This window comes from Scyliorhinus canicula, chromosome 18 (assembly GCF_902713615.1).
Source record: "Scyliorhinus canicula chromosome 18, sScyCan1.1, whole genome shotgun sequence".
In the NCBI taxonomy this organism is placed as follows: domain Eukaryota; kingdom Metazoa; phylum Chordata; class Chondrichthyes; order Carcharhiniformes; family Scyliorhinidae; genus Scyliorhinus; species Scyliorhinus canicula.
Window position 1 is genome coordinate 43,118,444 of NC_052163.1, and position 21,490 is coordinate 43,139,933.

The window sequence follows — 21,490 nt, forward strand, 5'->3', positions numbered from 1 at the left end:
GGATTTCCCTGCAGTGGAAGTTGAGAAACCCCGTTGACAGCGGTGGGACCAGGTGATCCTGCTCCCGGCCAATGGAGGACCACCACAAATCATGCCAGGAGCATGCAGAAAATTCCGCCCATTGTTTCAAAAATCTGGCCTGCCTGGCACTGCACAATGATTTATTGGCACTGGAGGTTTAACTGAGGCCCCTAATTGCCACTTTTTTGTGCTGTTAGGAGCCTCAACAGGCCTGAAGACAGGCATCCTCGTGGGCTCCTTACCCACCCCCCACACATTATTGGGAACAAGCCAGGTGAAGGCAGGAAGGAGGCGTGCTGGACATCCGACATATTCAATATGATCCCCCCACCCCTCCACCCCATCCTTCCCAACCTCCCAACCCCCACCCCCACCAAAAAACCTGTTGGGGTGCAATAAAATGCAGCCTTATGATTCCTACGCATTGTGTTCTTATATTGTGCCTGAGGCTGGAAAGAAATGGAGACAAAAGACAGGAAGTTGTTTCACCCAGGTTGCTTTCTGTCGTCTGTGTGGAAACAAATAGTTCTAGTTTAGTTATCAGCTACTGTCGTAAGTATTTGAGCACAGTTACCAATTTTGCTGCTTTTTCTCCTTATGAACAAATAAGAAATTTTCCATAAGGTTCAGACCTCTCGCTTAAGCACTTTTCTATTAATTACTTTCTGCACTCTCTTTGTTTCTTATTGTATTTTTTGTGACATTTTCTTATTGTGTTGCATTATACTTTCTTACCCTTTTTAGCAGTTTGGTCTTATTATTTCCACCCCCTCTTGATCTTGTTCCTTAGTTGACTTATTTCTGTTCCCTGGTCTGGGGTACCATTGTCTTTTTGGCCAGTCTAAACTCAAAATAATGAGGGGCTACTAGAAAATATTGCATTGTTATAATATAACGTCTTCTTGATTTTCTTCATGGAAAAGCTTGAGAAGCCCTCTCTTATTTCCTTGCCGATACATTTTGCAATAATCTACAGAAAAGCGTGTAATTGTGTCGGTTGTACACTGTGACAGTAGCAAAAGGAACACAATTTATTTTCCTTCCGAACAGTTAAGGGTTTGCCAAACACTTTATTTTCCCATGAAGGCAAACACTTTGCGTCACTTTGGCCCATATGAGCATTGTTCAAGCAGGTCACCTACACCTTGGCACACAAGCAACTTTAGCTGTTCAATGGCACAATTACATTGAAAAGTGTATGCCAAGCTGCGGCTAATAGGCTTAGTTGGAGCTGAAGAAGTTAGATTCCTCATCATCCGCCTGAACTAGGACTTTACAAGGAGGGTCGCAATCTTCCAAATTAATGCTTTTTCCTCACCACCTGATAGTTCATTGTTTACAAAGAAGTCGATTCCTGCAGTCAGACCTCTGAAATGAAACAAAAACTCACATAAGGATGAAATGTGAAATTAATAGATCCCCTGCTGACAAACATTACTGCAATCTTTTTGTTTGAAAGGGATAGGGTCAGAGACCAGTTTTTTAAAAATCCCTAGAGTTTTCCAGTTTACTCCATGATGGAACCATCAATTCACCAGACACGTGTTTCCGATGTGAATCTAGGCTTTAATCGACTTACTTCAGAGCCAGCCTGTTACCTGTCGATGAACTCCTAGTGACCCAGGCTGACTCTGGACACGGGTATTTATACAGCTGCACTAGGGGGAGGAGTCGTGGGCGGAGCCAAGGGTGGAGCCCAGTACAAGTTCCTGAGTGCTCCCAGCGCTACTCCCCCTAATGGTAGGATAGCGCTACTGTGCTTACAAAGACAGTGTGAATTAACATATATACATCTATATTACATTCACCACACTCCACATTCGAGCTTTACCCTCACTCTACCTGCACTCTCACACATTTAAGGCATAAATAAGCAGTAAAGGGTTCACGATATCAAAATGTAGACATTTTTTGTACCATGCTCTTATGTGGCATTTGTTTCTAAATAATTCCTAAATGTCATTGGCTTTGATTGAATTATATGAATAGATACAATTTACAACAACAATCTGCATTTTTATAGCACCTCTAAAATCCCAAGCACTTCACAGGAGAGGAATCAGACAACAAGTGCACTGAACTGAAGAAGGATAGCTTGGTTAAAGAGAAAGACGTTAAAAGACCATTTTAAAGAGGAGAGAAGAGGAGATTGTTCGGGAGTGAATTGCTGAGCTTACGATCTAGTTAGTTGAAGCCAGGGTCACCAGGAGAGACCGAAAGAAAGTTGGGGAAGCTTGAGCACCGGAGTTTGAGGAACTCAGAATTCCCAAAAGGTTGTAGGGTAAGTGGAAATTACAGGGATAGGGCAATGATACGGAGGGATTTGTAAACAAAGGTGGGAATTTTAAAATGAAATAAAGGAAGCTCTGGAATTCCCTTCCTACCTCTACCTCTTTGCCAACAAGTTGTTCCTTAAAACAAATCTGTCCTAAAATTTCCTTATGTGGCCTGGTGTCAAATTTTGTTTAAGGATCACTCATGTGAAACACTTTGGCATAATTCAGTTTGTCAAAGGAGCTACATAAAGGCAAGTTATTGAACAGCTGATATTGGAAATGTCGATTCAGTCATTTTTCAAAGTAACGTGGTTTCCTTTCAGCCCATAAATCTCGTAATTCGGTAATAAGTTACTTTTGGTATTGGATGATAATAAAATATCACCAGCCTCAGCAAAGGGCAGCATGGTAGCATAGTGGTTAGCACAGTTGCGTCACAGCTCCAGGGTCCCAGGTTCGATTCCCGGGTTAGGTCACTGTCTGTGCTGAGTCTGCACGTTCTCCCCATGTCTGCGTGGGTTTCCTCCGGGTGCTCCGGTTTCCTCCCACAGTCCAAAGATGTGTGGGTTAGGTGGATTGGCCATGCTAAATTGCCCTTAGTGTCCAAAAAGGTTAATTGGGGGTTACGGCGATAGGGTAGCTACGTGGGCTTGAGTAGGGTGCTCTTTGTAAGGGCTGGTGCAGACTCGATGGGCCGAATGGCCTCCTTCTGCACTGTAAATTCTATGTATCTGTAGAAACAAGTAGATTTTTAAAACACATAGTAGCTGAACCAATGCTGGAGCAAATATTTCATGAAATAAATAGTTATGTCAGATTAGTTAGGTATTGGTATGTATTGCATTTCTTGGTTCTTTAATAGGTGATTTTACAAGGCTGTTGCATCATAAATCGATGTCTATAATTTAGTTTAAATGAGAGGAAATCTACAAATGGAAAAGAAAAGCACTTGACATTGATTAGGAAATGAATAACTTCATTGTGTTGTATTGCAGGATACTATGAAAACTTCTTGCAGAAACTGCAACGTTGTCATCAAGAAGGGATCACAGGACTCCTGCTGCTGTATCCAAACTATGTTATTCATGTACTAGAGGTAAGACTTTGTCAAATGTGGGGAAAAAAGTATCTTATATTGAATACTTGAGCAGCAGGTTGTGAAAAGTTAGAATCCAAAAAGTGCAGGAGGAGGCCATTTGGCCCATTGAGTCTGCCCCGACCCTCTGAATAGAGCATTATACCAAGGCCCACTCCCCCACCCTATCCCCAGCAACCCCACCTAACCTCTACATGATTGGACACTAAGGGCAATTTTAGCACGGCCAATCCACCTAACCTGCATATCTTTGGACTGTGGGAGGAAACTAGAGCACCCGGAGGAAACCTACACAGACACGGGGAGAACGTGTGGACTCGGCACAGACAGTGACCCAAGGCCGGAATTGAACCAGGGTCCCTGGCGCTGTGAGCAGCAGTGCCAACCACTGTGCCACCCTTATATTTGATGTTGGTATAACAATAATAATCTTTATAATAATAATCTGTAGGCTAATATGCCATTAAAGCAGATAAATCTTTGGGGTGGACACATTGAAATCACTTAAATATGAGAACATGGTGCTCTCGCAGCTCATACCACCTTTATTCATTGACACTAAATGTGTCTATTTACACAAGTGACCTACAAGAAAGGAGCACAGATTGTTCTCCATTAACCAAGTTACTGTACCTGAAAAGAGAATAAAACCTGTTTGTTCTTGCTATCGAGCTTTGCTTAATTAAAGCAAAACAAGAAACGTATATGGTACGAGCGTGAATAAGTTCATTTGATTATATTGGTTATCGGAGTTAACTTGAAATTCATGGAGTTCTGATAAAAGAGGCAAAATCTTAAAGTAGAAAGAAAAGTGAAAATATTGAAAAGCATAAATCGATAATCATGCTCGAGTGGCTAAAAGTGTTGGAGAAAGGTCAAATAAAATCACACTGGAGTAGTAAGGAATGAAAACGAGTCACGGTCGAATTGAACAGATCAATGGGAATTTGTCCCTGGGCAGGAACCACCCCCCCCCAACCACCACCACCACCATCACCGCGGTGTGTTTTCTGATGGGGAGGTGCTCGCCATTGGTCGCCAACAGGATCTTCCAGTTCCACCGCTGTCTACAGCATTTTTCTTGGCTCACCCTTCCCACAGCCTTCGATGCGACTGGAAAATCCCACCCTCTGTTTTCCTGGTAAAGTCTGATGTCAATTACAGGTAACAAAGTAAAAATGACTTGTTTCCCACAGTCGTGGGAAATATTTGGGAGATGACAAAGCGAAGCAAGGCGAAAAATAATGGCCAGGTATAATAAATTATAACCTGCAATGGGGGTTGGAAACAAGCTGGTTCACCATGGAATGGAATGCTGCTTTTCTTTAGTCTGAATATATTTTGACTAGAAACCCCACATGTCTTCCTCTCATTTTATCTCCCCATATTGAAGGTCCTGCACAGCAGCAATGTTACTGCTGTCCTGGCCAGTTTTTGTGGGTGCTTAGAATTCTGGCTAGCTCCCATGTATCTACTTGGCTGCAGTGGCATCCGATGTTCTGTCTCCCGCCTGTCTTAAGTTTTACGGAATTGACTCACACTGTCCTTTATCTACTTGTACAACAGCATAATCCAGCATAGGAACAATAAAACCCTTTATGATCTGAACTGAATTTCCATTTTGGACCTTTGCAAAAGTGGATCGGGTTCACATTTGATAGTGTGAAATTTGGTTTGAATTGTAAATGGTGTCACTCTAGTCCAGGGTACATTTACAGTCGATATGAACAGACTCACTTAGTTCAACTTAGGTTTGTGCAACGATATGAAAAGAACATCTCAAAGTTCTCCCTCAATCGGATGGACCATCGCACCAAACCTAAGTGACATGATCACTCTTGCACCCAACAGGCCAAAGATAGGTTAAAATTTCTGCCTATTCTGTACTATCTCCTGCATCAAAGCACACCCTGGTTCCAGAAGCAGGTTTTCCATTACTAACACCAGCTAACCTTTTGTACTGAGTGAGATTTTATCAGTATGCTGCCAATCCTTTTCAGTTCTTTCTACTGTAATCGGTTAAGCTTGGTTGCCAAATCATAGAACAAAACAGTACAAGGCAATCTGTGCAGGTGATAAATAATTTCATAAGCTGACATTTTGAAATGTGTCACGACGGAAATGACTCAGAAGCTGGTAAATGTTCTTAGGTTTGACTTGCTTTAACCCAACTTACCTTTGAATGGAAAGCACACATCAAAAAGATTGGCCTGCAAGATTGGTGTTTATTCATGAATATTCCAACAATGTAGCTGAATGTATTTAATATGTCACACAGCGGTTATTGTAACACTGCTGAAATGTAATGGACTGTTTCTGCACAGTGAAAATTGTACTTTGTGCGGACTTGGGTCCATCTGGTGACAGATGTTGTGTTTGGCCGAACCATGTCAAATTCAATTTCTATTTCAAGAACAGAGGGTGCTGGAAAAACTAAACAGGTCTGGCCGCATCTGTAAGGAGAGAAAGCAGCGTTAGCATTTCAAGTCCTTTTGACTCTTCATCAGCCAGAAGGGACAGCACGGTAGCATTGTGGTTAGCACAATTGCTTCACAGCTCCAGGGTCCCAGGTTTGATTCCAGCTTGGGTCACTGTCTGTGCGGAGTCTGCACATCCTCCCTGTGTGTGCGTGGGTTTCCTCCAGGTGCTCCGGTTTCCTCCCACAGTCCAAAGATGTGCAGGTTAGGTGGATTGGTCATGATAAATTACCCTTAGTGTTGGGTGGGGTTACTGGGTTATGGGGATAGGGTGGAGGTCTTGACCTTGGGTAGGGTGCTCTTTCCAAGAGCCGGTGCAGACTTGATAGGCAGAATGGCCTCCTTCTGCACTGTAAATTCTATAACTGAAAGGAGAGGGAACGCGTTAGATATTGAAGTGTAGCTGATTGCAACAAAATGTAGCAACTTTAGGAACAGAAGACTGATGGCCTGGTGTGAAAGGGAGAGTAGGGGTTTGCATTGAGGAAATACATGTATGGGATGTATTTTTAAAATGTGTTGAAGATGGAGGAGAAAGGTTACACTCTAAAGCTGCCGATCTCAATGTTGAGTGCCCAACCAGAAGATGAGATGCTGCTTCTCCAGCTTGCATCAGCTCCAGATTGAATAGAACTATAGAATCCCTACAGTGCAGAAGGAGTGAATTCGCCCCATTGAATCTGCACCGACCTTCTGAAAGGGCACCTTACCTAGGCCTAATCCCCCTCCCTTCTTATCTCCATAACCCTACCTAACCTAAACATCCCTGGACACTAAGGGGCAATTTTATGATGGCCAATCCACTAAAGCTGCACACCTTTGGACTATGGGAAGAAACCAGAGCACCCGGAATAAACCTACACAGACACTGGAAGAAAGTGCAAACCCCACACAGACAGTAACCCAAGGCAGGAATTGAACCCGAGTCCCTGGTTCTGTGAGGCAGCAGTGCCAACCGCTGTGCTACCATGCCGCAAATATTTGGTATAAAGAGCATCTAATCCCACACTTAACATGTAAAAATGTTAAAGGCACAACATAAATGAAGTTGTTGTTGAAGTGGATGGTCCATTGACATATTGAAAGCAGCGAGTAAGAATAAATGGTTCCCTATCTGATTGGCAAGATGGTGTTCATCAGGGATCTGTCTGAGTCCCTCTTACTCGTTATGTATATAAATGATTTGGATTGAGACATAGAGGGACTAATAACAAAAGTTACTGATGGCTCCAAATTCTAGGCCAGGTGATTGTGAGGAAGATAGCAGGAGATTATATAAAGCGTAGTCGGGAATAATGAGATATAGGGCAAATGCAGATTAATTCTTTTACTAAGTATTTAACAAATTGTATGGGAGCAATAACATTCTGAATGGAGTGGAGAATATAAATGTGCAGCGGTAAAGGTATGCAAGATATTTAAAAGCTGGGTTAGAAAAATGCATAAAAAGGACAAATGGAATTTTGGGTTTTGTATGTAAGATATTGAACGCACACGCAAAGAGATGATGAGAAATTTCCATAAGACATTGATCAGGTTACAGTTAGATTACTATGTCCAGTTTTCCACAGGGCAAAACCATGTTGGAAACAAGGAAAAGATGTACCATAGAATTGCTAGAATAATACAAGGAATGAAACAATATCAGTATAAACTACAGGGTGGAGTTTCTACTTTGGATGCAATCTATGATCAGACATAAACAGCACTCATGTTTGCGTTGGTTTTCAGAAGTATTCTTTTCCCCCTCAAAGTTTTTTTTCTATAAATTTAGAGTACCCAATTATTTTTATTCCAATTAAGGGGCAATTTAGCATGGCCAAACCACCTAACCTGCACATCTTTAGGTTGTGAGAGTGAAACCCACGCAGACACGAGGAAAATGTGCAAACTCCACACGAACAGTGACCCGGGAGCGGGATTCGAACCTGGGTCCTCAGTGCTGTAAGCAGCAGTGCTAACCACTGTGCCACGTCTTACCGGGGCGATTCTCCGAGCCATGCGCCGGGCTGGAGAATCACCGCAACCGCGCCATGATGCCCCGCGCCGGCGTGCGATTCTCCAAGGTGAGGAGAATCGGCGCCATTTGCGCCAGCGCGTTTCAGTGGGGCTGCCATTCTCCGGCCCGGATGGGCCGAGCGGCCGCATGGACACGACAGAGTCCCGCCGACGATGTTCACCCCTGGTCGCTGCTGGCGGGAACTCTGCGCGAACGGTCGGGGGGGGGGGGGGGCGGTCGGGGGGGGGGGGGGGGTAAAGGGTGGCTTCGTCCCCGGGGGGGGGGCCTTCGATGGGGGCCTCCGATGGGGTCTGGCCCACGATCGGGGCCCACCGATCGGCGGGCCGGCCTCTCCCCCCCCCGGGCCTACTTTTCGGCATGGCCGGCCCCTGAACACCGATGCTATGTTGAGTCAGGGCCAGCGCACTAAAGAAGTCCCCCGCGTGGCGTGAACCGCTCCAACGCTGTTCTGGCCCCCTGTGGGGGACAGAATCGCTCATCCCCGGGCCCGTTTCGCGCCATCGTGAAACGCGTCGGAGTTCACAATGGCACGAACACTTGGGAGAATCGCCCCCAAGGTCACCAAACACAAAATCTGCCATGAACCAATGGTATTGGGCAGCGCTTTAGAAAATATTTATTTAAAAATCTATTTGCTTTAAAAAGTATTCCAAGATATACTTGGAACTGGTAACTTGATGCAGTTTGATTAATTTGATTGTATATGAGTTTATTACAAAAAAACCTTAAATCGGTAAGTTTAGTCTACCAGCTCTGATTATAAATAACTAAAAATTACTTTAAAAAGAGACAGAAGCATTTCCTACTTATGTGTGTACACCAGTCAGTTTCTTAGTAAATCAAAAAAGATTAGATTCAAAACTGTTTAAAGCATGCTTTCTACCCCGCCGCAATCCAAGGTTTAATTTCAAGAACCGCCTCAAAGGCCCACAGCCCGCAAGTTGTAGAAACTTGCAATCATTTGGAATCCAGTCTCAGTATCTGAACAATTTGAGGATGGGGTTATAGCTTCCAGCACAATGTTTTTTTAAACCAGCACAAAGGATAGTGGAACTCGGTGTCTGTTGAATGCGATTTACCTTTTTTTTGCCATGGTCTTTTGCGGGGGCTTGACCAATTTCGAACAAATTGTGCTGGAAATAACAGCTCTGCCCAGCAGAAATTCGACCCCAAGAGATCCCTTTCTATTTCTGCCATTGTGCCAATTTGTGAAGATGAAAGACTCACCCATCCCTTGGTCGCTGACTCACACGAGCAGCAGACTGAAGAAAAGCATTCATAGAATCATAGAATTTACAGTGCAGAAGGAGGCCATTCAGCCCATCGAGTCTGCACTGGCCCTTGGAAAGAGCACCCTACCTCCACACCTATCCCCGTAACCCAGTAACCCCACCTATCTTTTTTGGACACTAAGGGCAATTTAGCAAGGTCAATCCACCTTTGGACTGTGGGAGGAAACCGGGGGAAACCCAGGCAGACACGGGGAGAATGTGCAAACTCCACACAGACAGTCACCCGAGGCCGCGATTGAGCCCACGTCCTTGGAGCTGTGAGGCAACAGTGCGAACCACTGTGCCACGCTTTTCTTTTCTTGTGGGTGGCCAAGCGAGACAGGGGGAAAAATCATGAAAATAAGTTGGGCAAAGTGGCGCACTGAAAATAAATGATCATTTTGCATCATAAATTTGAGGCCTTTACCACCCAGACTGGCACAGGGAACATCATGGTTCCCTATCAGGACAGTACTTGTTATTACTGCGGGTCAGAGTGAAGCCAAGCTCCATTTGCATTTAATCAGCAGCTGTTCGGCTGGAGATGAGTGAGCCACTTCTTTTTGGATGAACTGGACTGTTTTCCAATGACAACCTGTTGAGCCAGGGACTGCCATCCTGGCAAAGCTGACCTTGTTTCTAGAATGGCAGATTAGGTCATTTCTTGGGGTAAATTGAATTACAAAGAACTATTCTCTATGATCCACATTACATGCTTTGGTGGAAATGAAATCGGCACCTGGAATGCAAAATCCATTTTGTTGACCATTTCCCTTTTCCCCACAGTCTTCCAGTGATGTGCTGTATTCAGTGATCCAGGACCTAAGAGACATGCAGCAACAACAAGAAAAGTAAACCTCCAACTATTACTTGTATCACTATGGAAAAAATTTAGATGTCTGAGGTTTGAGTCACATCTTTCCCTCCCCTCTCTGCTTCCTGAAGGGATTGTTTCCTCTCTGACAACTTGCTTCATTTCTTCACCATCTCCCCCACTTCCTCCGCTTCCCTATGCAACATCTGACCAGTTACCTATTCCCATACCATTATCCAGAGCCTCAATTTTTTTTTCCAATTGGCTCAGTAATTTATGTGGACTTTACCCAACCTAATTTACTGCATTCGCTACTCATGATCCCATCTCGAAACTGGAAGACCAAATGCAGATTAGGGGCCAGATCAACAGCTTTGTCACGCCTGACCCAGGATGCGACGAGGCTGTTTAATCTCACAAGACACCTCTCGTGAGATTTGCGATACTCACGACGCCTCTTGTGATCTAACGAGATCTTGCGAGACATTGCAATCTGGAACTCGACCTCACTGGGTGGGATGCAGATTTACATATTTAAGTGAGCAGTTAGATTCACTTAACTATGGCGGTGTGGGATTCACCCAAGGTCCAGGATCGAACGAGGCGCCCGTGCCTGGGAGACCTCGCCATGGCGCCTTTTAACACTGGCCCACACAAATGTGGACCAGGTGTAATGGCACCTGAGGGGGTCTCCCAGACCATCAGAGACCCCCGAGAGGTCAGACTCTGGGCAGGGAGGTATCCTGGCACTCCCGCTGCCACCCAGTCACTGCCAGGCTGGCAATGCCTGGGAGGCAGGTTGGCACTGCCAGGGATCGGGCCCAGTGGTACCCTGCCATTTTGAGGCGGAGTGGGGGTGCTTGAGAACCTAACAGGTACATTTGGGTTGTTGAGGGGGACGTTTGGATGCTGGACAGGGGGTTCCGGAGAGTGGGGCAGCATATAAAATTGGTGTAGCTTGTCAGTGCAGAAAATGAAGGTAAACAACTTCATTTAGTAAACAACTAAACAACTAGTAAACAACTAGGCATTCCTCGCCGTGGTCTTAAAAAACCCCACAGAATGAGTGATAGGTCGTTTTCGGTTCTGCACCCACTACACAAGCCCAAAACGAGACACTTTTTTTCCTGTTAAATTGCGCTCTAGATGGCTGCTTTGCTGAACTACTTGTTAAGGTCCGACGTGAAGCAAATCCCAGTTTCTCTGTAGTGGGATGTAGCTGGGAGAGATAGATGGAGTGCCAGCAGCTGGGGTGGGGTAGTACTTGGATTGTTTCACGCAGCGACCGGTTGAAGTTTGGATTGTGCTGCCTGAGAGTGCATTGGCGGCAGATTCAATCGAAGCATTCAAGAGGGGATTTGATTTTTATCTGCAAAGGAAAAATGTGCAGGGTTACGAGAAGAAGGCGGGGAATGGTTGGAGGTGAACTGTTCCTTCAGAGAAACAACACAGAAATGACAGGCCAAATGACCTCAACCTGTGCTGTAACCATTCTGTGGTTCTGTGATTGTTTTGCTGTGCTGGCTTAAAACTCACATTTTTACTTTCTTCAGATCCTGCTTTGATAGTTTTGCATGCTTCCACCTATTTTATCCCCCATTTCCTAATTTACACAGTTCTGTGTTTCAAAAATTGTTTTAATTTCTCTCATTTTACTGTCTCCTTTATATTCATGCTGATGAATATAATTTCTGCTATTTAATAATCTCCTGTAATCCACATTCACACTTTACAATTTCTTTTGACATGTCTATGAATTTTGCCCTCCTGTTTGTTATAGTCAGAATAGTTGATTGGGGAAGGATAGCACTGGAGACAATCTTTTACTCAGTCTCAGCTTTAAACATCACCAGCATACACCCTCTCACTCAAACACACAACCGTTTCAATTATCCTCTTTTGGAAATCAATAAAAATAAACTAATTAACAAGAGGTAAAAGGGCCCTGTAACAAAAAACAAAACTATTAAAGAAACTTAACTAATTAAGTTGGAATGTCGTTCCCAGGGCTGACGATGCACACCAGTCGTGGAAGGCCAAAGTGCTTCTTTATATGTGAAACCCAAGTTAGTGCCCTGCATACAATTAACAAAATTAATATACAATTAGCACATTTTCCCTTTCAGCTGGACCTTTTCAAATATCTAGGAAAAATTACTGCAGGTTCATCCTGCTGTTCTTTGTGTTTTCAATCAGCTTGGTTCAAATTACTTGAGAGAGAAACAATATTTGAATAGTTCACGTGGTAGCCCTCCATCTTGTAAGATGATGGTTTGTGCCACTGTGGTGAACTCTGTGTTAATCATTGCCTGGCGTGGCTCCAGCATGGCAGTCTCTGCTGCATATCCTCCAGAAGAAGACAGTGTGCTGCGAAGGTGCATGAGTTGCATGGCCTCTGTCTTCTCTGGGCCTCATCTCAGCCAGCTCGGCTGAGCTCTGTATTTCCACTTGCCTCTTCCAATGCCCATCCAGCAGTACAGCCTCCAGAGGGCACAGCGTCTGCAACTATCCCCTAGTTGTCAGTGTCAATGTCCAACATCTTCATAGCTTGTAGTGGAGGTATAATAATAATAATCTTTATTAATGGCACCACTAGACTTACTTTAACATTGCAATGAAGATACCTAGGAGGGCGTGACCTATTGGCCATTCACTGTACAGGAGTAGTTCAAGATAAAAGCCACATTCAGAAGTTGCTGATAATTTCAGAATTCAAAGCGTGCATTGCTGTTTTGGTTCACGAAAAGAGAGTAATTTTGTGCTGGACTCTCCATTGAGAATCTGCCCTGCTACCGCTGCTAGTCAGGATGGAGCATTTGGCCGTGCCGTTCACTGGCGGTGGGATTTTCTACTCCCATCACTTCCCATTGAAGGAGGGGGGGGGGGGGGGGGGATGCTGCCGGCGGGACCAGAGAACCCCGCCATGAGCCAACAGTCTTATATTAAAGGAGATTGAGATGACGGGCGGGATTCTCCAGCCGCATGTTTCACGGCAGCACGCCATCCGCTGGCGGTGGGATTGTAGACTCCCGCCGCTTGTTAATGGGGTTTCCCGTTGAAGCCACCGCACGCCCGTTGGGAAACCTACGGGCGGAGGCGTACTGTTGTCGGGATGAGAGAATCCTAACGATCGGAGAATTCCGACCAATACCTCTCCATGGAAATTATCCCAAAGGTGAATTTGTTATTTAGTCTTCATAGGTGGATATTTTACAGACAGGAAAGGCAGGTTTGGGTGCGTGTAGGGACTTAAACGTGACAGTAAATTAGGATCCGGACACCATTCCGTGCTTTTCCAGGTTTCCATGGGTTTGAAGCAATGTGGGCTCCGAGTGTACAGCTGCCAGATAAGGCATTTAAATATTCAAATAGTTCACCTGTTCTGTCTTAGCCAAGTATTCTGGATTTACCTGCCAATGGATGTATTTCCCAAGCTGTCAGGAACTCACCAGTTCACTGAGGCAACGGCACATTAGAGAATGCTTCTTCAATGAAACTGGCAGGCTGGGAAGCCTGTAATCAGTGAAGCTGAAGAGCTGCAGTCATGACCAGATGAGAGGCTGCTGCTAACAACATTCCTTCTCAGAGAGTGCCTTCACTGCTTAATGTGCGACTGACAACTTCTTACAAGTCATTCACCGGTCTAGAACTTTGCTCACCTCCAGCTGCATTTCCCTGTCTTCACCAGGATGCTTATGGAGCTGTACCTTGCATCTCTGATGAAGAGCAAAATGAGCAGCAATACCAGCCGCACCAGTAGCCATAGGAGCAACACCAGCAGCAGCACCAGCTTCCCTGCCCTCAGCCACATCCACCCCACACAGCAGAGAAGACGGAAAAATATCCAGCTCCAAGAAGACAAGATCCAAGTACAAGGGGCCACCGCCGGGTGATGAGAGCCTTCAACATGGCTGAGCACCAGTGCCTCAGGAAGCCTGGGCTCTCATGGCCGGTCCCTGCCAATATCTGCTGGAGCAAGTGTGAATGGGTAAGGTTGGTGCTGCGTGGCTGGCACGGTGCCTGTCGCTGGAGATCCACCACCTTCACCCCTGCCTCTGCCTCTCCCCTCGGTAATGTCCCCTCTTTTACCGTATGGAGAGAAAACAACGATTTATAAGTGAGTAACGGTTGTGTGGGTTGCAGGGATGGACATCATTTTGTTGAGGGTGACTGTGGAGCACGGGTATGAGTGGGCATGGTTACCTTTCCAAAATCACTAGATACAGGCTCTGGGTATTTCTGCTAGATCACCATGACATGAATATCCTGTATAAATGTATTGGCAAGATTTCAGCTATTAGTATGCATCCTTCTCTCTCTCTTGCGTGCACACACAAACGTCCATCAGAACGAAATGCTGTTGAAGATTAATTCTGTGACAGATTTCCTATTTATCTGCCATAACCTAGTTCAGTAAGAAGTCTTACAACACCAGGTTAAAGTCCAACAGGTGAATGAGGTAGGAGCTGCGCTCTGAAAGCTAGTGATTTGAAACAAACCTGTTGGACTTTAACCTGGTGTTGTAAGACTTCTTACTGTCCCCACCCAAGTGGAACGCCGACATCTCCACATCATAACCTAGTTCCGCTGAGAAACAGGCAGTTGGGGAATCGGAGAATCCAGCCCATAGGCCGAAGTTTTCCGGTCGGTCCCACCTGCGGGATCTTCTGGTCCCGACACCGAAAGTCCTGCCATGGGTTTCCCGGCAGCAGAGGGTGCGAACAATGGAAAGCCCGTTGACAGCAGCGGGACCAGAGATCCCGCCACTGGCCAATGGCGGGCTGCCGCAAAACACATCTGGGAGGTGAGGTGGGGGGGTGGGGTGAAGAAGGCAGAAAATCCCACCATAGTGTGAAAATACAGATAGTGAAGAGATTCTACAGTTACTGATGGTATTTCTATCATGTTACCCCCTTGAATAATTATGCTGTACATGTTGCACCGAAATGGAGTAGTTTATTAATTAGGAGGAATTCACACACAAACGTCAGTGGAGACCGCTGAATAATTATACAAAAGTTAATTTAAGGTCAAATCTGAAGATAGGGGGCAGCACGGTGGCCTAGTGGTTAGCACAACCGCCTCACGGCGCTGAGGTCCCAGGTTCGATCCCGGCTCTGGGTCACTGTCCGTGTGGAGTTTGCACATTCTCCCCGTGTCTGCGTGGGTTTCGCCCCCACAACCCAAAAATGTGCAGAGTAGGTGGATTGGCCACGCTAAATTGCCCCTTAATTGGAAAAAATAATTGGCTAATCTAAAATTTATAAAAAAAAAAAAAAAAAAAAATCTGAAGATAGAAACAGGTTCAGAAGAACATTTTTAAGAAGATGAGCGTATTAAGGTGGCAGCTTAGAATGTTTCTGATTATTACCATTTCCTTAATGAGGTCTGGCACATTCCATATGATCGCTACCAATTGCCCATCGTAACTGATGTGTAACTGGTGTGACTCTTTTCGAGTGACGCAAATACATCTCTATGTTGCTTTTATGTTGTAATGTTGTCCAAGAGTTTTTGGTGAAGTTATGTCTGGAGAGTGGAAGAGGAAGAGCGACAATCTCTCTTCAGATTCAGGGCCTTGATTTTTTAAATACTTGTCTGATTCAAAACTGTTGAATTTTTGTTAAAATTCCAGAAATGTCCTGTTGAACTTTGTTTCAGAACTTTACTTCTGGAGCCCAAAATTCTGGTGGTGTCTCACAATATTCCCAGCAGACTGTTCCAGAACTGGGAATATGCCCTCCTGAATATCACTGCAAAACGACTGGATGATACTTTAAAGGGGGAACCAATAGAGAAGATCATCAGTGAATGCCTCACTGTGCTACTTAAACTGGGAGCGCATATTCAAAAAGCTTACAAGGTAGCCAGCGATTCTCTAACAAAATTTATTTTTGTCAAGTTACGATCCATTTGCAGCAGTTTTTCTACTTCCTTTTTTTAACCTCCTTGTGTTGCATGTTATTCTCAGCTGGGGGGGTGGGGGTGGGGCAGCTTGTTGCTTCACCATCTCCTATTGCTAGTCCTGCATCATTTGCAGCCTTCACAAGGCTCAAAGATAATATGGGATTAGTGTTCCTCCGGACGGCATGTGATTGTCATAATCTTCTAGACCAGGGCCACATTCAGAAATTCACAATTCACAAAGGGCCGCATAGTATATTAAGTAAAATAATTACTTCACCCGGTTATGATTCTGGGCGCCTCATATAGAACATAGAACAGTACAGCACAGAACAGGCCCTTCGGCCCTCGACGTTGTGCCGAGCAATGATCATCCTACTCAAGTCAACGTATCCACCCTATATCAGTAAGTAACCCAACAGCCCCCCCCATTAACCTTAAAAAAAATTAAAAAAAAAAAAAAAAAAAAATTTTTAATTTTTTTTTTTTTTTTAATGACTTGGAGGGCCGCAGAAATACCTTTGGCGGGCCGCATGCGGCCCGCGGGCCGTAGTTTGCCCACCCCTGTTCTAGACAGTGTGCACGGACTGACTTTCGCAGTATAGCTTAAACTCCGACTGGCACAGCAAGCTACCCGTTATTCTGCCATTTACCTTTTTTTTAACAAAATGAAATTAGTTGACAATTCATGCCACAGCACATTTTACTATCTTATATAATAATACGTCATTTAATTTATTAATTTAGCAAAGGAAGAAAATGATACTTATGTGCTAACTTGATTCAGCGGTGATATTCTTAATTCTAAGTAAGAAGATTGTGGGTTCTGTCCCCAATGCAGGATTGATTCCTGTGACATGGTTTGACACTTTTCATCAATTTCTTTCATGGGACATGGCCATCATTGGCTTGGTCAACATTTACTTCCCATCCCAAATAACCCTTGGGAAAGGTGATGGTGAGCCGCTTTGTTGAACAGTAGCAGTCTATACAGGGTAGGTACACCCACAGTGCTCCTAGCATTGAATGTAGTGTTAAAGGAGTTCTTCCATTTTGGAGGTGCCATGTTTGGATTAAAGGCTAAACCATGACCGTATTCCATCTTTAGGTGAATATAAAGGAACTATGGAACTATTTAAAGAGTAGGGGGGGGCACGTCTCCTAATGTGCCATCGAGCATTTCCCTCAACCAATGTTACCAAAACAAATCTATTGGTCTTTGTCTCATCATTGTTTGTGGCATCTTGCAGTACATAAATTAGTTGCTTAATTTTCAATAGTGAAGTGGTTTGGCCATGAGGATGAGAAACATGTTACCTAAAGGCAAGCTTTCCTTTTGAGCATATAGAATGGTTGCAAAGACAAAATACAATCCAGGCACCAATGGACATTTAGTCTCCATGTTGAACGCTAAGCATTATATGTGTGTTATGGTGACCACCAAGGACATGGGGGATCATCAAAAGCTCTCCCCGTGGGCTTCGTGGAGTATGAAGTTCCCAACTGAGTGGGCAGGAACTCGCTCAATGGGAAATGAGCAGTGGGAGTTTCAAATCTGCTGGGCCAGCATTCTGTAGGATTTGTGCGCTGTGAACTGCAGCTGCAGCCTTATCAGTTATGTATATTAAAGGATATGATATTGGAAGGCTGGACTTGGTGAGATTATTGCAATGTGCAAGATCTTTAAAAGGGAAAGGAGGAACATGGGCTGTTTGCTTCCAATCAGAGCTGGCCAGCTCTCTGACAGAGAAAAAGCTAATCAACCCACGCTGATCCAGATCTTCATGTAGAGTAAAAAAGTCAAGAGGAGTATGAATACAAAGGTGTACATTCCTAACCTAAATATTGCACTCACACATACAAAAAAGGTTTTGTACAGAAGGGGAAAAAAATGGAGAATTAAAAATAAAAGCAAATTACTGCCAATGTTGGAATCAGAAACAAAAACTGAAAATACTGGACAATCTCAGCAGGTCTGACAGCATCTGTGGAGAGAGGAGGGAGCTAACGTTTCGAGTCTGGATGGCTCTTTGTCAAGGCTAGAGAGAACTGGAAATAGGGTCAGATTTATACTGTAATGGGTGGGTTGGGGGGAGGCGGTGTGTGGAGCAGTGGGACTGCATAGAGGGCCAGCAATAGATGGAGATTGACAAAGATGTTGTGGACAGAGAGAAAAAGGGAATGTGAATTGGCATGATCAAGGCTAGGAAGGGTGCTGATATTGGCACAGTAAGAGATTAGAATGTGTTAATGGCAGAACAAAGGTAAGTAGTGTATCAAAAGACAACTTGGAACAGGAAGAGATGGCCCAAGTAGGGTGGGGTGGAGGGGGGCAATGGTGAGGGAAAAACAGATTGATGTAAGAAATGAAAATAAATTGATAGAAATAAAAAGGGGTGAAGGTGGAGGAGAGAGTTACAGTCTGAAGTTGTTGAGAATGTTTTGCAACCACCAGCTCTAAATGGTCGAATAAAACCAGGTCTATTTAACTACCTAGTAGGAACACATTCAAGGGTTTAGACTCCTGCTGCAATTAAACAAATCAAAAAGAGACAGACACACATCAGAATGAATGACTCAGGCATAAATATTGTTGACCTAAAATGTTGCAGGGGGCAATTTAACTGAACTCATTTGGTCAGTACCCACAGGATAAGGTGAGATGAAAATTTCTTAACTCACCCAATAATACTCACTGACTTTAATGGACAGTAAAATTGAGGAGCGTGTAAAACCAGCATTGTGCCTAATGCCTTCAATTTCTTGACCGTCAGAATTGGTTAAAATTGCCCTCAATGAAAGGAGCATAAAACAAGCGGTACACCTGATTTTGTAGTGCCAAGTTGTTCTCTGAACTGAAGTTTTCACATCTGCATTTTGACAATCTTTTTAAGATAAGCGTAGAAATACTTGATGACATGGGCGATTGAGCTGAAATTAACAAAGTAAAAATCAGGAGATGTGTAAAACAGGTTGCTGACTCGCTATTATCCATCTTACAGTATGGAACAAAGTCCAAATTTACCCCTGATGAGTTTACATTAGGCAGCAAAGAATGGATTTAGACAAATATTGCTTCAGCTCTGCAGTAATGGCTCTGAACCTATGCACGGAGATTCTAATTACAGATGATTAACAAACATGTTTTGTCTGAAATTACATTTATTTTAAGTGGGTTAATGCCTCGTATAAAATTAATAGGGAGGAATTGCAAACAAAGAACACTCAGCTTTTGTTTCTGAGTAAATAACGGTGCAAGTTATTTTTCTACCTCTGTATAGCACCTTCAGAAGTTTTTGTATGTCAGAGATGCTACATAAAAGCAAGCTATTGTTGTCTAATAGCTCTTATTAGCAGCTCACGTATTAAATGATTTACGTCTCAACGCCCCCTTATTTTAGTGAAAACCTTTTACTAATCATTCTGACCATAGAATCGGTGCAAAACAGCTTGGTTCACAATAATGTTTATTCGTGTCACAAGTAGGCTTACATTAACACTGCAACAATGTTACTGTGAAAATCCCCTAGTCATCACACTCCGGCACCCGTTTGGGTACACAGAGGGACCCACCGACCCCCCCCCCCCCCCCCCCCCCCCCCCCAATCCCTACGATTCCCACTGTCTGCTGGTGGGAGTGCAAAATTCAGGTTTCAGTAGCTGTTATCGGAGTGAAGCTGAACTGAATCAGTTTAATGCCAAATCATGTTATGGGTGGCTGAAGAGGACAAAATGTTCAATTTTCTCAAAGTTGGGGAAGAACAAAAAGGGAAAGGAAGGGAAAGAGAGTCTAGATTCCACAGGGAACCAGCTCCATTTTATTTGGTTTGATTTACAAATCAACAATGTATGCAATCTTTTCCAGAATGTTTCTTGTTTACTTACTTATTTGAGTAAAAGTGCTTTTGAGAACAATTGTTTTTAAAAGGAATCATTTTATAGCTAATGGTCCATTTTAAAGAGTGGTACAGTATCAGTAGCAACAATGTAGCTTAAAATGTAAGGCAAGATTGGGCTGGATTCTCCACTGTCGGGATTCTCTGTTGCACAGGCAGTGCACCCACGCCCAGGGATTTCCTGATGGTGCGGTGCTGCCCACAATGGGAAATCTCAGAAAACTGGCGTGGCAGGACGGAGAATCCAGCCCAAAGCTACACACTCTGTGGTGGGATTTTCCGGCCCTTCCCACCAGCTGAATCTTCCGGTCCCGGCGAAGACAACCCCCTATGGCAGACCCCCCCCGGCGGTGGGAAAATGCCATAGAAATCGATGGGCCTGGACAATCCGGCCAGCAGCCAATGGCGAGATGCCTTTGCTGCCGGAGGACAAGTGCGGGGTGGGGGGAGGGGGGGGGGGGTGTAAAATCCCACCCGCCCTACTTGGTTGCTACATTACCAACCTTTACTTGCTCTGAACTATGTGGCATTTAGTCTTCGCCTTGTTGACATTACGTGTCCCTTTCCATAGGAATTACCAAACAAACAAGCCAATCCTGTGCTCGACCATGTGCCGGAACTGATTGTTCCCCAGGATTTGATTCAGCGGCTCCTGAAATCGAAGGAACTGTTAACTCCTGCCCAATTCCTCTGCATTTACAATGCTTCACTAAGCATAATTCTGGATTCAGGTAGGTTAGGATGATTCCCTAAGGAAAGTGAACAACACGGAGAAACACACAAAATAATGAAACATGTCATAAATTTGAATGATGAAGAAAAATGATCTTCTATGAAAAATTGGTCTTTGGTTCAACTTCTGAATGCTACTTTATTATTTTACAAGAGTCATTCCTACATTAATCGTTCTACGAACTGGGTTTGGTCAGATCTTTTGTAGATTGTCCCCAGCGGTTGGTTAGATTTTTAAACTTTCATTTTTAGAACATAGAACATACAGTGTAGAAGGAGGCCATTCGGCCCATCAAGTCTGCACCGACCCACTTAAGCCCCCACTTCCACCCTATCTCCGTAACCCAATAACCCCTCCTAACCTTTTTGGTCACTGAGGGCAATTTATCATGGCCAATCCACCTAATCGGCACATCTTTGGACTGTGGGAGGAAACCGGAGCACCTGGAGGAAACCCACGCAGACACGGGGAGAATATGCAGACTCCGCACAGACAGTGACCCAGCGGGGAATTGAACCTGGAACCCATGCGCTGTCAAGCCACGGTGCAATCCACTTGTGCTACCATGCTGCCCTTTGGGATCAACAGTAAGAAGTCTTAGAACACCAGGTTAAAGTCCAACAGGTTTGTTACAAACACTAGCTTTTGGAGCACTGCTCCTTCCTCAGCAGAATGAAGAGGTATGTTCCAGAAACATATATGTAGACAAATTCAAAGATGCAAGACAATGCTTAGAATGCGAGCATTTGCAGGTAATCAAGTCTTTACAGATCCAGAGATAGGGATAACCCCAGGTTAAAGAGGTGTGAATTGTCTCAAGCCAGGACAGTTGGTAGGATTTCGCAAGCCCAGGCCAGATGGTGGGGGGATGAATGTAATGCGACATGAATCCCAGGTCCTGGTTGAGGCCGCACTCATGTGTGCGGAACTTGGCTATACGTTTCTGCTCGGTGATTCTGCACTGTATGTTCTATGTTCTATT

The 21,490-nt window shown here is 44.4% G+C and overlaps 1 protein-coding gene across 4 annotated transcripts in view; it reads left to right on the top strand.

The window, feature by feature from the left end:
- The window catches only part of LOC119953613 (testis-expressed protein 47-like), a 42,941-nt gene that overhangs the window by 14,797 nt on the left and 6,654 nt on the right, over positions 1 to 21,490 (top strand). For 3 of the 4 annotated variants that reach the window (XM_038778055.1, XM_038778054.1, XM_038778056.1), the window contains exons 3-6: positions 3,293 to 3,393; positions 9,948 to 10,012; positions 15,637 to 15,838; positions 20,347 to 20,506. In XM_038778055.1, coding sequence (XP_038633983.1) covers positions 3,293 to 3,393; positions 9,948 to 10,012; positions 15,637 to 15,838; positions 20,347 to 20,506 — 528 coding nt within the window. The remainder of the gene's footprint in view (positions 1 to 3,292; positions 3,394 to 9,947; positions 10,013 to 15,636; positions 15,839 to 20,346; positions 20,507 to 21,490) is intronic. The other variant, XM_038778057.1, reaches the window with a different exon arrangement.